The following is a 15833-nucleotide window of genomic DNA, read 5'->3' on the forward strand; positions in this document are numbered from 1 at the left end:
GAATAAGTCACCAATGTAACAAAATGTGGAATAAGTCAAGGGGTCTGAATACTTTCCGAATGCACTGTATGTGATCTTAACAGTCAGGCAACCAAATTGAGCACTGCTGACTGCCTTTCAGATGTTCCGTCAATCCCTCTACTGTAGTCTACTAAATACAATTGAAGTCGGAAGTTAACATACACCTTAGCCAAATACATTTCAACTCAGTTTTTCACAATGCCTGACATTTAATCCTAGTAAAAATTCCCTGTCTTAGGTCAGTTAGGATCACCACTTTATTTTAAGAATTTGAATTGTCAGAATAATAATAAATCATTCCATTTCAGCTTTTATTTCTTTCATCACATTCCCAGTGGGTCAGAAGTTTACATACACTCAATTAGTATTCGGTAGCATTGCCTTTAAATTGTTTAACTTGGGTCAAATGTTTTGGGTAGCCTTCCACAAGCTTCCCACAATACGGTGGGTAAACTTCAGCCCATTCCTCCTGACAGAGCTGGTGTAACTGAGTCAGGTTTGTAGGCCACCTTGCTCGCACACGCTATTTCAGTTCTGCCCACACATTTTCTATAGGATTGAGGTCAGGGCTTTGTAATGGCAACTCCAATACCTTGACTTTGTTGTTCTTAAGCCATTTTGCAACAACTTTGGAAGTATGCTTGGGTCATTGTCCATTTGGATGACCCATTTACGACCAAGCTTTTACTTCCTGACTGATGTCTTGAGATGTTGCTTAAATATATCCACATAATTTTCCATCCTCATGATGCCATCTATTTTGTGAAGTGTACCAGTCCCTCCTGCAGCAAAGCACTCCCACAACATGATGCTGCCACCCCCGTGCTTCACGATTGGGATGGTGTTGTTCGGCTTGCAAGCCTCCCACTTTTTCCTCCAAACATAATGATGGTCATTTTGGCCAAACGGTTCTATTATTTTTGCTTCATCAGACTAGAGGACATTTCTCCAAAAAGTACAATCTTTGTCCCCATGTGCAGTTGCAAACCGTAGTCTGGCTTTTTTATGGCGGTTTTGGAACAGTGGCTTCTTCCTTGCTGAGCGGCATTTCAGGTTATGCCAATATAGGCCTCGTTTTACTGTGGATATAGATACTTTTGTACCAGTTTCCTCCAGCATCTTCACAAGGTCCTTTGCTGTTGTTCTGGGATTGATTTGCACTTTTCGCACCAAAGTACGTTCATCTCTTGGAGACAGAACGCGTCTCCTTCCTGAGCGGTATGACGGCTGCGTGGTCCCATGGTGTTTATACTTGCGTACTATTGTTTGTACAGATGAACGTGGTACCTTCAGGCATTTGGAAATTGCTCCCAAGGATGAACCAGACTTGTGGAGGTCTACAATTGTTTTTCTGAGGGCTTGGCTGATTCCTTTTGATTTTCCCATGATGTCAAGCAAAGAGGCACTGAGTTTGAAGGTAGGCCTTGAAATACATCCACAGGTACAACTCCAATTGACTCAAATGATGTCAATTAGCATATCAGAAGCTACTAAAGACATGACAACATTTTCTGGAATTTTCCAAGCTGTTTAAAGGCACAGTCAACTTAGTGTATGTAAACTTCTGACCCACTGGAATTGTGATACAGTTAATTGTAAGTGAAATAATTTGTCTGTAAACAATTGTTGGAAAAATGACTTGTGTCATGCACAAAGTAGATGTCCTAACCGACTTGCCAAAACTATAGTTTGTTAACAAGAAATTTGTGGAGTGGTAGAAAAACTAGTTTTAATGACTCCAACCTAAGTGTATGTCAACTTCCGACTTCAACTGTACACCCCCATTGTCCTGTTCTAGCAGTAAGACAAACCAATGCATTTTCCAGACAGTTTTATTAGGGCCAACTGTCTCTCATAACCTTTCACCCCCAGTCTTCTCAATACCCCAAAATCCACCCCACCTGTCTCCAACCCATGTCCAGATGTTCCAGCAGCCACCAGGCCTCAGAGCCTGGCCAATAGAAATCAGCCTTCTATCACAGGAAGTACCAGAATGACAGTCTATTTTGAGAGAGGGGAAAAAGAAACTGACCAAAATACCCAAACTGGGTCACCTGTTATTGCTATAATAAGATGAGTGGAGATTTGCTCTCTGTGCACTAAAGAGTTGGTGGTGTGTTTTTTGTCCGTTTTAGAGCTACTGCACTTTGTCGTATGATGTAGGCTGTGTGTGTTGTTTACACGTAGCAGAGATGTGGAGCTGGTTGATCTTCTCTGTAGGTTGGTGCTGTAGATACTAGCTCCAGCATCTGTCAGTGGTCCCATTAGCCTCCTCTCTGTGTGTGGCTGGTCTCTTATCTCTGTGTGGCCATGTTGCCTCAATCTGTTTGTTTACTGGACTTCTAGGATCCTCCCAGTCCTCTTGGAGCCCCCTGGGAGCTGGTTAGCAGACTACATACACTGGGACAGTCAGTCAATATGGCTGCTAATCCACAGCTAACCCCGACACACGCACACTCAGAGAGAAACAAACACAGGGACACAAACACACGCCCATCCCCTCTGCATGTAATCCGGATTGGTGGTGGTGCTGTTAATCAGCGTGGGTCTGGACTGTGACTGACTGCAGTGGCCATTTCTCCAAATCTAGTCTTCTAGTCATCCTTTTACTTTATATACAGAGAAAGAGATGGAACGAGAGACACACTAGTGGGGGGGGCATCAGGACTGAGTCAGACTATCGCTTCCAGTCCACATGACTCTTGGGGCAAAGAGCTGGTGGAGAGAGTGTGTGAGATATATGGGGGGTGGGGTGGGGGAATCAGAGAGAAGAGAGACCGGCACAGATGGTGTTTTTCTACATGGGGTGTTAGTACATTCAACTAACAACTACAAATAACCTGTCCTCCTAAATACGTATCCTAATCACACTGGAGAACATGATTATTCATATAAACTAAAGGATTTATAAAATGTAGCTGTGTGTGAGTTAAGTGTGTGTGGGGAATACTCCATGTAACTGACTAAGGGTCCTTTGTGAGCCTCCCATAGACGTTTCCTGGACATACTGTGTGTGGCCGTAGCAGAGGCCTTGTCATAGAGTATTAGAGGAGTAGACAGGAAATAGCCTCTGACTCAAACTGTCCGTGTGTCTCGGAAACTGTGAACATGCAAGTGTGTGTGTGTGTGTGTGTGTGTGTGTGTGTGTGTGTGTGTGTGTGTGTAGCTAGCTACTGTACGTTCATGTGTGTGTGTCCATGCTAGCTCATCATTTGAGTGTTAGTGGCGAATGGAGGTGGAGGGTGTGTGGCGAACTGGGGCCGCTTCTCTATCCCCTCACCACTGCCCGCAGTGTTGCCACGGGAACCCTATTGCTATGGTAGCAGGGTAGGGAGGTCTGTCACACCTCATTACAATACTTTACGAGAGGGAGAGAAAGAAAACAAGAGGGAGAAAGGAAGAGACAGAAAGACACTGATACAGGAGGAGGGAGGTCGAAGGAGGACGAGATAAAAGTGAAATCTGAAGAGGAAGGAAATGAGAGGAATGCTAATAGAGACAGGCTCTTCGTCATAAAGAGGGGGGACTGTCTCTTCTGGGGAGGTAAAATATGAATGAACGAAAGAAAGAGGGGAAAAGAGCAGAGTGGGAGGAGAACCATGACTGGAGGAGAATCAGCAATGACACAGGCAGAGAACCAACAGTTTACATTTACATTTTAGTCATTTAGCAGATGCTCTTATCCAGAGCGACTTACAGTAGTGAATGCATACATTTCATACATTTTTTATTTTTTGTACTGGCCCCTCGTGGGAATCGAACCCACAACCCTGGCGTTGCACACACCATGCTGGCTTTGCAAACACCATGCTCTACCAACTGAGCCACCGGGAAGTGCAAGCAGGAATCATGGAAATGGAAGGACTATTCTAATTCTATAGTTAGAATACAATAGTGGGCACTTTGAATACAGTGATGCTTGAGACGACAATGAATTAAAATGCCAGGGAGGAGTTATTGTGACAGGGTAGGAACTAAAGTTTCGATATGTGTTTCCTAGCGGACCCAAAAAGCTTTGGCTATATTGCATGTTCTCTTAGTTACTTCATGTAGCGAACATAGTCTTGCTTTGCATATTCCTCTTTGATTTAGAAGATACGGTGGCACAAACATGCTGATTTAGGTCTACACCATCACTGATAGAGTCAGGCTGTATTAGCTAGCTACGTTTGCTCTTACTCAGTACATTTATTAGCTAGCTATTAGCGACTAACAATTAAGAGTCTCACAAGATTTAGGGCAACTTGCTAAGAAAATACAAACTAGCTGTTTGCTATATTAAGAAGCAAAGTGAAAACAGCATTGTGGTTGTCATCAACATTGTTGCATGTGCTGCGCTGACCATGCAGACCGAACTCAAGCGTCTCGTGGTTGAGGAACGTCAAACGCGCTCCTTGAGTGACAGGGGGCGTGGCTAGGTCTGTGTGGAAAGTGGCACGGAGAGAGGGAGCGGAGAGAGATGACTCAAGTAACGAAGTAAACTATAAAAATTGACATTACACACGGCGTATCACAATTAACAAACCAAACGTTCAAATACCGTTATAGAAGGCAAAGTAAAAACCCAAACCGGTCCATGCATCAATACTGGTATATAGTAAAATACAGTATACTGCCCAGCCCTATCATAGATCATTAGAGCCTCATCATAGATCATTAGAGCCTCATCATAGATCATTAGAGCCTCCTCATAGATCATTAGAGCCTCCTCATAGATCATTAGAGCCTCCTCATAGATCATTAGAGCCTCCTCATAGATCATTAGAGCCTCCTCATAGATCATTAGAGCCTCCTCATAGATCATTAGAGCCTCCTCATAGATCATTAGAGCCTCCTCATAGATCATTAGAGCCTCCTCATAGATCATTAGAGCCTCCTCATAGATCATTAGAGCCTCCTCATAGATCATTAGAGCCTCCTCATAGATCATTAGAGCCTCATCATAGATCATTAGAGCCTCATCATAGACAATTTCAATATGAGGATCATTAATTACTCCCACACTGACGGTCTTATGAGGCCTGTGAACTGGGATTACCGGTGTGTAAAATGGAATAGAAAGGGTGTGTGTGTGTGTTCTGATGAGTTGCTAGTTACCTGGCTCTGCATCTTGCTCTGCTGTTTGAGGCGGAGGTTCTCGGGAGTGTCGGCCACGCAGGTAAAGTTTGTCTTGGGGTAGTGTCTGTAAAAACACAGGAGAGGGAGGAGGAAAACATTAGCACAGGGCATTCACACCATCTAGAACTGTGGTTCTCACACCTTCTGACCGGCGACCCGCGAAAAGAGAGTGGTTCAAAGCTCGCGACCTGCTCTCACGCACATGCACGAATCGCTGTGCATTGGGCAAATGTAACCTGTTATTACAGCCCTAAAACACAAGATAAATCAAATTAAATGTTATTCGTCACATGCGCCGAATACAACAGGTGTAGACTTTGTTTCGTTATTTTGTAGACTTTAGACACAGAAATGAGTTCTACACCTGCATTTTGAACCGAATGGCATTCATGTCAGCAGCCAATATCAACGAGGGTTTACATGTTACTTCTGTGGAGTCCAGGCCCAGCAGCATCATACGGCCTACCTGTATGCAGCGCGCGTTACAGGATCGGATAGGAAGCATGATCTGTCTGTAGCTTCTCTCGTCCTCACAAATACCGTAATTAAATTTGCCAGAATGTTCCATCTTCATCCCATAAGTATTAAAGGTAGAGTGATACAGCCATCTTCAGACATACAACCAGTACCACCACTGAGGTATATAATGACAACACTCAAACGATGCCCATCTGAAATATGAAAATGATCAATGAAATCACCAGGTAGCCTATTGCAAAGACGCGACTAATACAGATTGCTGAAGTGTATTTTATGTGGATAATATATAAAACGTACTGTTTTTGCCAGGCAAGTGCTTTCTAGTCACTAATGTGGATATAGGCTTTCCCGCCTTTGCACACCAATGCTGATGACTGGTCATTGGTCAACAATCAAGACACACAACTTCTTGGTTCTGAAGCACAGATAATGTTTTTGAGACAATCATTTGATGCAATACTGTAAGCTTATGTTAGTCACCAGGTCAAATAGGCAAAGGTATCAATGTAAAATACAAACGGAAATAGAGGCTATTAAAATGAAGGGGGGGGGTAAAAAAAAATAAAAGTTTTTTTCCCCCATTCAGATTCACACACTGACGACCCCCCCCCCCCCAAAACCTTTTCGGGACCTCCAGTTTGAGAACCACTGGTCTAGAAAAGGGGTATTTAAATCTGACCTACCAGGTGTGGACTACTGCTGGTTCTGTTATACCTGATAATTCATTGCACCCACTTGGTGTCCCAGGTCTAAAAATCAGTCCCTGGTAAGAAGGGAAGAATTATTTTTAAAAAGCAACAGAACTGGTTTCAAGGTCCAGATTTGACTTGAAGAGGTCTAGAATTTGAAGAAAAGCAAAGCAGCTCAAATAAACCTCAGTCACTGTTAGAGGTTGTCTCAAGGGGGAATTAAGAACCCATGTAGACAGATGACATCTCTAACAGAACGGTCCGTTTCTATTTGTCTCCTGTCACCGTCAACAGGGACCAGAGGTGACTGGCAGGAGGGTATGCGTTGTGGGGGGGGCTGTTTCTTTCAAGGTTACTAAATGCCTGGTTGAGTCATAGCAGGTGTTGAAAAACCAGTGTTGGAAAAGGTACTCAATTGTCATACTTGAGTAAAAGTAAAGATACCGTAATAGAAAATGACTCAAGTAAAAGTGAAAGTCATCCAGTAAAATACTACTCGAGTAAACATCTAAAAGTATTTGGTTTTAAATATACTTAAGTATCAAAAGTAAAAGTATAAACCATTTCAAATTCCTTATATTAAGCAAGCCGGACGACACCATTTCATTCTTTTTTAATTTATGGATAGCTGGGGGCACACTCCAACATAATTTGCAAAGGAAGCATTTGTGTTTCCCTCAACTGAATCTAGCTGCTCATATGGAATCCACTACCCAGCATGCCCCGGGGGGGGGGGGGGGGGGGGGGGGGTATCCCTGCCTCGGGGTATCCCAGTTAGGCAATATGTTTAGTGTTTCCTTGACTTGGTAATTGAATTTATACTTAAACTGATGTAGAGAGACAGACGAGCTCAAAGCCTCAAACAATGAGGCCTTCTGAAGAATGCCGTGCAATTATCTACTACCAGGAAGGAGAAACGAACTAACAAGCACTTTTAAACCAGCACACAGCTCAGCTCAAACAGCAGAGAGGGAGTGTGAGCCCAGAGTATAGTGAAAGTGCTGAACAGAGCACTTTACAGGCTGTATGATATTAAGATTAAGATCACTTATACTGGTCAATTGTACACAAGGTCCAACCGAAAAGTGACTTCCACTTTTAACCCAACCCCTCCAAAAGACACACATACAGGTTTGTTGGAGAGGTGTGGGGGGCTGCCACACTGAGCAACCAGGGAGCTGTTGTTGTGGGAGGTTAAGGGCCTTGCTCAAGGGAAAAACGTCAGGCAAAGGCATCTAGGATTTGATACCAGCAACCTTCTGGTTGCCGGCTCACCTCATGGACGATTTGTCCTGTTGGACCCGGGATTCGAACTGGAAACCCTCCGGTTGCTGCCTTACCTCTAACAGCTGGCTACCTGCAACCTTCCTCGCACTGGAGCGTGTAAGCACACACAGGTCCGTGTGTATGCTCAGACACGTTCCTGAAAAGGCAGAGAGAGTGCTGCTATCAAATTCCATTCAAATGTAGTGGTTGGCTGTGCTAGCGGCAGCTCTGGTCAGGGTGAGAGCTGAAGCCTCAGTTTGCCATGTCATGTGTAACGTTTGGTAACAGCATCCTGTTGTAATCTACTGTTCTATTAGAGCTCTAGGACTGTGATTGGGCGGCTTGGGTAAACTGAGGTGCCCTCCAATCACTGCATTCTAAAAGTCCTAATAGATTATTTGTAGGTTTTATTTGGGGATACGGGTGTGTCTGGTTGGTTTGTGGCTAGTGTGTGCTCTACAGAGCATCTTTTGTGCTTTAGGCTGCTGCAGCATGGAACAGAGAGACGGGTGTGCATCTGGCACACAGATACTTGATACTCATTGTGCGTTTGAGTTTGTTTTGGTGTGTGTGGACGAGTTTAACTATACTTGTGGGGACCAGTTATACAAGAATGCGTGTGTGAAGGCTATGTAATGCCTGTACATGCATGAGTCTTGAGTCAGTAACCAATAACACTCATCCATCTGTCAGGCTGCAGTGTAACAAGGTTAGGAGTCACACGCTGCCTCCCTCTGCTATCAATGACGGCCACAGACACACGTTATTGCACTGTTACAGTCAACATGATAGAACAGGCTCTAACCCACTAAGGGAGAGAGCAAGGGTTACTGGCATAGTGGAACTAGGAGCAGGTGGAAAATAACTTTCTGGAAGGCCACACCCACTCCTGTCCATAGGGGCACTCAAGGACAAAGTAGCTGATCTAGGATCAGTGTATCCCCAATGCTAAATTAATGAGCCTACCCCTTAATGGGATGAGAATACCTGATGTGACCCTGGATCGTGGTCAGGGAAGAAAATCAATGGAAGCTACTCTGAGGTAGGCCGGGGCAGAGTACTATAGAGTAGATGTGTGGTAAGCCTCTGGCTTTATCTATGGGACTGAGCTGGTGTAGATGGCAGAACACAGAGAGACGGAGCTAAGATCGAGCCGCTGTAAATTCTAGTCTGACTGACGTCCACACAGGGAGACTGACAGAAACCATTACAGAGGCTAAAATGTTAAGAAATGTCTGGCTGAGACATTTCACTGACTGGGTTCTTATCCAGTCAGTTTCGATCAGGGCCTAGCACTGAGCACTTGGGCAAACTGTGGAATGTACCAGCGCTGCAACAACACTGGGATTATGTAATTCTCTCAGAAAGAATGGCTTGTGTTGACTTCTGTTATTCATTAACTATACAGTTACACACAATTTGAAAGTAAAACTTGCCTACTGTGTTACTACAGAACAGGGCTATTGAAATCTGAGCCTGGAGGTCCGGAGTACTGCTGGGTTTCTGTTCTACCCGTCCTGACAATTCATTTCACCCGCCTGGCGTCGCAGTCACCGATAAGAAGGGAAGATTGATACTCAGCAGTAGTACTTTACCGCAAAGTATCGATTTCTATATATAAAATAAAAACTAGGTAGGGTGATTGAGTGCAACTCGGCTGTACCTGCACCAAAACGCCAGTCATTTTCACCCAATAGCCTGTTCTCCATTTGTTTAATAAACAGTGAGCTAACATGTTCTCAGCACTTCTTTCCAATGACTGATCAAAAGTCCTTTTCTCATGCTCTCTCGACTCTCTGCAGCAGACACACACAGAGCAATATTTTGGGAACATCAAATCGGTATTGAATCGCAATACATATTGTAAGTGCACCTAAGTAGAGTGATAATATCGTATGGTGAGGTCCCTGGCAGTTCCCAGGCCTAATCAACAATGGAACTGACTTGGAGGTCCAGATTTGAATTTGCCTGCTATGGAACATGGTGCGACTGGTCAAGGTGAAACTGCCTCTGTAAACACTATTGATTAAATTAAAGTTGGTTTACAGCGTTTGTGAATCCAGGGGTCATGAGAACAACAACGGTATGACAGTAGCTTGCCCAAGGCGCTCTCGAACTCCATGGAAACAAATCGTCAAGAAGAATTTCCAATCAGTCCGTCCTCCTAAATCTCCTACAATCCCCCTGTGAGCTGGCCGACTAATCAGGGCACAGGGATTCTCAGCCCAGCTGTGGGTGGGCAGCGTTCAGTGAAAACAAACAGGTTTCTATCCACTGCAGGGAGAAACCTATGATCACAGTAAAACCACAACACAGTTATAGTAGAGTTGGAGCCGGGGAGTCTCTCCGCTGATGGGGTTTACTCTAACGAATAGGGATTTACACAAGCGGAAAGAAGAGCAATAAACAGTCTGGAGGGGCCTGCTTCCTGAAGGAGGGATAGGGAGAACAGAGGTCTGAGGAGAGAGTAGAGATTATCCTGCTAAAGGCAAAGCCGCATGATCTCTCTGAAAGAATGGGATCTAAGAGAGTGACTGGAGAAGGAGGAAGTTCATGGGAAAATCCCTACTCTCCAGTACTCAAAATTAATGTGTGTGTGTTCCTGGTTGGATTCTGGGCAGAGAGACAGACGGACAAACATATTGAGAAGCGGAGGAGAAGGTTGCAAAGGTGTATCATTAGTTAAAGAGTGTTTTCCTAGCCAGATGTGTAATTAAGTGCATGTCACTAACTGTGTGCTCGCATGAGGGAAGGGGGTCACTAACTGTGTGCGCGCGAGTGAAGGGGGTCACTAACTGTGTGCGCGCGTGGGGAAGGGGGAAAGCAAATGCAGAAGCTCGTCAGAACAGAAAGCCACACCTTCTTTCCCCAAACACACACCGTGAGATGAGGCAAAAATGATTGGAGCGGAGAGAGAGGGATTCCAAGGATTCTTAACCAGCTGTAGGTGTGTGTGCTTGAGTGGGAGTGTGTGTGTGAAGTATGAGTTGGCTGGTGTGTGTGTCACTGCTGAGGAACTTATGGAATTTTCCTTGTTGGCCCCCTGACAAGGAGGGGGTGTGTGAGAGGGGTGTAAGCATGCCCTTTCCCACACCCAGCCCTTCTCGTCGGTGAGCCAGAGACACAGAAATGGAGGCGAGGAGATGAGGAAATAAGGAAGGGAGGAACTGAGGAGCCTCTACACTGCTCTGAAGTACACACAGCTGGGTCTGGAACATCACACACGCCACCTTGGGTCAGTCTCTGGACCAGTCTTCTGCAATAGGCTAAATCAGACACTTCTGTTTGGTAAGAGGGACGAACTCCTGAGCCTTTTGCGAACCTCTATTACATCTTTCACACCCACACAGGTTTGGGGACTACTTACGCATTGCAGTAAGGTCTCTTTTCAAAGCCTTTGTAATTCTTCATGTTTAGAGTCATTTTGCAGATCTCACAGCTGAAGCATCCTTTGTGCCAGTACTGTCAGGAGAGAGAGAGAGAGGGAGGGAGAGAGATTAGACATTCATTTCACTGTTCTCAATGCTAGCATGGAGGACCTAAACCACACAGCATATTCACACCAGGAAGTGACATATGTGGATGAATAAGACCATAATCATCTTTTTAGCTGGAGGAAAGAGGGAGATGGGAGAAAGAGAGAGGTCTGTTTGTCCAGGCGCAGAGGGGTTACTTCCTCTTTCTCTGGGCATGTCTACACAGTGGTTATTTATAAGCCACGTCACGGGACGTGTGGCGTGTTTGCAAAACCCATGCGTGAAGCCCAGTAGCTGACTAGACACCGTTTAGAGCAGAGCCACATCCACTGTTAGAGAGAACTGCCAAAGTCCACCATGACACCCCACCCATCTTCTGTAAAAGTTAACTCCCTCATAGAACAAAGCAGCACTGAGGATTAGAGCTCGACCGATTATGATTTTTCAACGCCGATGCCGATTATTGGAGGACCAGGAAAAAACCCGCTACCGATTAATCTGCCGATTTTTTTATTTATTTGTAATAATGACAATTACAACAATACTGAATGAACACTTATTTTAACTTAATATAATAATATAAAAATACTATCAATTTAGCCTCAAATAAATAATGAAACATGTTCAATTTGGTTTAAATAATGCAAAAACAGTGTTGGAGTAATGCAAATAATGCAAAAAAAAGTGTTGGAGAAGAAAGTAAAAGTGCAATATGTGCCATGTAAAAAAAGCTAAGATTTATGTTCCTTGCTCAGAACATGAGAACATATGAAAGCTGGTGGTTCCTTTTAACATGAGTCTTCAATATTCCCAGGTAAGAAGTTTTAGGTTGTAGTTATTATAGGAATTATAGGACTATTTCTCTCTACACGATTTGTATTTCATATACCTTTGACTATTGGATGTTCTTATAGGCACTTTAGTATTGCCAGTGTAACAGTATAGCTTGCGACCCTCTCCTCGCTCTTACCTGGGCTCGAACCAGGAACACATCGACAACAGCTACCCTCGAAGCAGCATTACCCATGTAGAGCAAGGGGAACAACTACTCCAAGTCTCAGAGCGAGTGACGTTTGAAACGGTATTAGCGTGTACCCCGCTAACTAGCTAGCCATTTCACATCGGTTACAGCAGCCTAATCTCGGGGGTTGAAGTCGTAAACAGCGCAATGCTTGAAGAATTGCGAAGAGCTGCTGGCAAACGCACGAAGGTGCTGTTTGAATGAATGCTTACGAGCCTGCTGCTGCCTACCATCGCTCAGTCAGACTGCTCTATCAAATATCAAATCATAGACTTAATTATAACATAACAACACACGGAAATACGAGCCTTTGGTAATTAATATGGTCGAATCCGTAAACGATCATTTCAAAAACGTTTATTATTTCTGTGAAATACGGAACCGTTCCGTATTTTATCTAACGGGTGGCATCCCTAAGTCTCTAAATATTCCTGTTACATTGCACAACCTTATGTCATAATTATGTACAATTCTGGCAAATGAATTACGGCCTTTGTTAGGAATAAATGGACTTCACACAGTTCGCAATGAGCCAGGCGGCCCAAACTGCTGCATGTACCCTGACTGCATGTACCCTGACTGCATGTACCCTGACTGCATGTACCCTGACTGTTTGCACGGAACACAAGAGAAGTGACAACGTCACATCCCTAGTTATAAGAAATTCATGTTAGCAGGCAATATTAACTAAATATGCAGGTTTAAAAATATATACTTGTGTATTGATATTAAAGAAAGGCATTGATGTTTATGGTTAGGTACATTGGTGCAATGATTGTGCTTTTTTCGCAAATGCGCTTGTTAAATCGTCACCCGTTTGTCGAAGTAGGCTGTGATTCGATGAGAAATTAACAGGCACCGCATTGATTATATGCAACGCAGGACACGTTAGATAAACTAGTAATATCATCAACCATGTGTAGTTAACTAGTGATTATGTGAAGATTGATAGTTTTTTTATAAGACAAGTGTAATGCTAGCTAGCAACTTACCTTGGCTTCTTGCTGCCCTCGCGTAACAGGTAGTCAGCCTGCCATGCAGGCTCCTCGTGGAGTGCAATGTAAGGCAGGTGGTTAGAGCGTTGGACTAGTAACCGGAAGGTTGCAAAAACGAATCCCCGAGGTGACAAGGTAAAAATCTGTTGTTCTGCCCCTGAACAAGGCAGTTAACCCCCGTTCCTAGGCCGTCATTGAAAATAAGAATGTGTTTTTAATCTGACTTGCCTAGTTAAATAAAGGTGTAAAAAAATAATTGAATAATAAATATTCGGCAAATCGATGTCCAAAAATACCGATTACCGATTGTTATAAAAACTTGAAATCGGCCCTAATTAATTGGCCATTCCGATTAAATCGGTCAACCTCTACTGAGGATCCCTGAACAGTTTTATTCATGTTTTAGAGATGAAACCTGCTGGTTTGAGCATCCTGTCAGAAAGTCCTTCTACCATGGTGGATGGAGAGGTAGTTGTGTGCGTTTGAAAAGTCATTCCAACTGCCCCAGGCATCCAGCACACCTTCTTAGTATTCCACTAACGCCACTCTTAATGGTCAGCCACTCTCTGAAGAGGTTGCACAATGACGCGAGTGTCAGAGGATAGACACAGTGTTTAATTAAGAGCTAAATGTCCTGAAAGGTTGTTAACCTAGCTGGCAGCATAATCAAGGCCTCAAAGTCACACCGCCTTGATATTCCTGGCCTTGTGTGGAGATCTAACGTTAATCAGAAACACACACATCTAGTGACTGAACCAGTTTCCCTGCCCTGACCCTACTCACCCATAGCCATTCACAACACTGCCAACAGAGCACATTGAGCTCTCTTGATGGGATGACTGACTGCTGGAAAAGACGTGTGTTCAGTTTGATTTGACCCTCTCTCTTCCTTTCCGTCCATCTCTGCAAGCCTGGGTCTCCTTCTCTCCCTCTATCCATATTCACAACAGCCCTATCCTTCTTAGTCTCACTCACACACACACACACACACACCCCCCCGCCTCTCGACAGCAGGCTGATCTGTGGCCTGAGGGTTCAGAGGGGGACCGAGGGAGGGAGGCTGGAGGGAAAGAGGAAGGAACATGAAAGGAGGGAGAGAGCGAGGGGAGGGAGGGGTGGATGAGAGCAACGCCAGGGAGTGAGGCAATGATCTGGCCGTTCCTGCTGTCAAGGGAAGGCAAGAGAGAGGGAGGGAGAAAGATACAGTCCTTATTAACGTGGCTCTAGGGTATTCTCTAGTCAGCCATTCCTTTTTCTCCCTCTTCCGCTCACTAAACATTTTCCACTACTTGCCTACACACACACACACACACACACACACACACACACACACACACAATAAGACAGTCCACTGAAGCAGATAGACAAACATACATTCATTCAAACACACACAGTAGATTGTGCAGTGTCCCTGTGGTGGGAATAGGGCATTACAGCTGGGGGTATCCATCAGGTCTAGAGGTCGACCCGACTAATTGGCATTGCCGATTAATTAGGGCCGATTTCAATCGGTAATCTGCATTTTTGGACGCCGATTATGGCCGATTACATTGCAATCCACGAGGAGACTGCATGGCAGGCATACCTGTTACGCGAGTGCATCAAGGAGCCAAGGTAAGTTGCTAGCTAGCATTAAACTTATCTTATAAAAAACAATAAATCTTCACATAATCACTAATTAACTACACATGGTTGATGATATTACTAGCTTATCTAACGTGTCCTGCGTTGCATATAATCGATGCGGTGCCTGTTAATTTCATCGAATCACAGCCTACTTCAACTTCGCCAAACGGGGGATGATTTAACAAGCGCATTTGCGAAAAAAGCACAATCGTTGCACCAATGTACCTAACCATAAACATCAATGCCTTTCTTAAAATCAATACACAAGTATACATTTTAAAACCTGCATATTTAGTTAAAATAAATTCATGTTAAATGGCAATATTAACTAGGAAAATTGCATAATTTCTCTTGCGTTCAGTGTAAGCAGAGTCAGGGTATATGCAACAGTTTGGGCCGCCTGGCTCGTTGCGAACTAATGTGCCAGAATTGTACATAATTATGACATAACATTGACGGTTGTGCAATGTAACAGCAATATTTAGACTTAATAATGCCACCCGTTAGATAATACACAGAACGGTTCCGTATTTCACTGAAAGAATAAACATTTTGTTTTCGAAATTATAGTTTCCGGATTTTACCATATTAATGACCAAAGGCTCGTATTTCTGTGTGTTTATTATAATTAAGTCTATGATTTGATATTTGATAGAGCAGTCTGACTGAGCGATGGTAGGCAGCAGCAGGCTCGTAAGCATTCATTCAAACAGCACTTTCCTGCGTTTGCCAGGAGTTCTTCGCAATGCTTGAAGCACAGCTCTGTTTATGACTTCAAGCCTATCAACTCCTGAGATTAGGCTGGCAATACTATAGTGCCTATAAAAACATCCAATAGTCAAAGGTATATGAAATACAAATGGTAGAGAGAAATAGTCCTATAATAACTACAACCTAAAACTTCTTACCTGGGAATATTGAAGACTCATGTTAAATGGAACCACCAGCGTTCATATGAGCAAGGAACTTAAAACGTTTGTTTTTTTACATGGCACATATTGCACTTTTACTTTCTTCTCCAACACGGTTTTTGCATAATTTTTTAGATAGATATAAAAAAATATATATAAAAAATGGCAGATTAATCGGTATCGCCTTTTTTGGTCCTCCAATAACCGCTATTGGCTTTGAAAAAACATAA

General features: G+C 43.8%; 1 protein-coding gene across 1 annotated transcript in view; it reads right to left on the minus strand.

The window, feature by feature from the left end:
• Positions 1-15833, minus strand: part of LOC106600981 (LIM and SH3 domain protein 1) — a 46704-nt gene that overhangs the window by 18033 nt on the left and 12838 nt on the right. Inside the window, exons 2-3 of the mRNA XM_014192799.3 lie at positions 10942-11036; positions 5119-5203 (exon numbers count right to left, since the gene is read on the minus strand). Coding sequence (XP_014048274.1) covers positions 5119-5203; positions 10942-11036 — 180 coding nt within the window. The remainder of the gene's footprint in view (positions 1-5118; positions 5204-10941; positions 11037-15833) is intronic.

This window comes from Salmo salar, chromosome 03 (assembly GCF_965601325.2).
Source record: "Salmo salar chromosome 03, fSalSal1, whole genome shotgun sequence".
NCBI classification, from domain to species: Eukaryota; Metazoa; Chordata; class Actinopteri; order Salmoniformes; family Salmonidae; genus Salmo; species Salmo salar.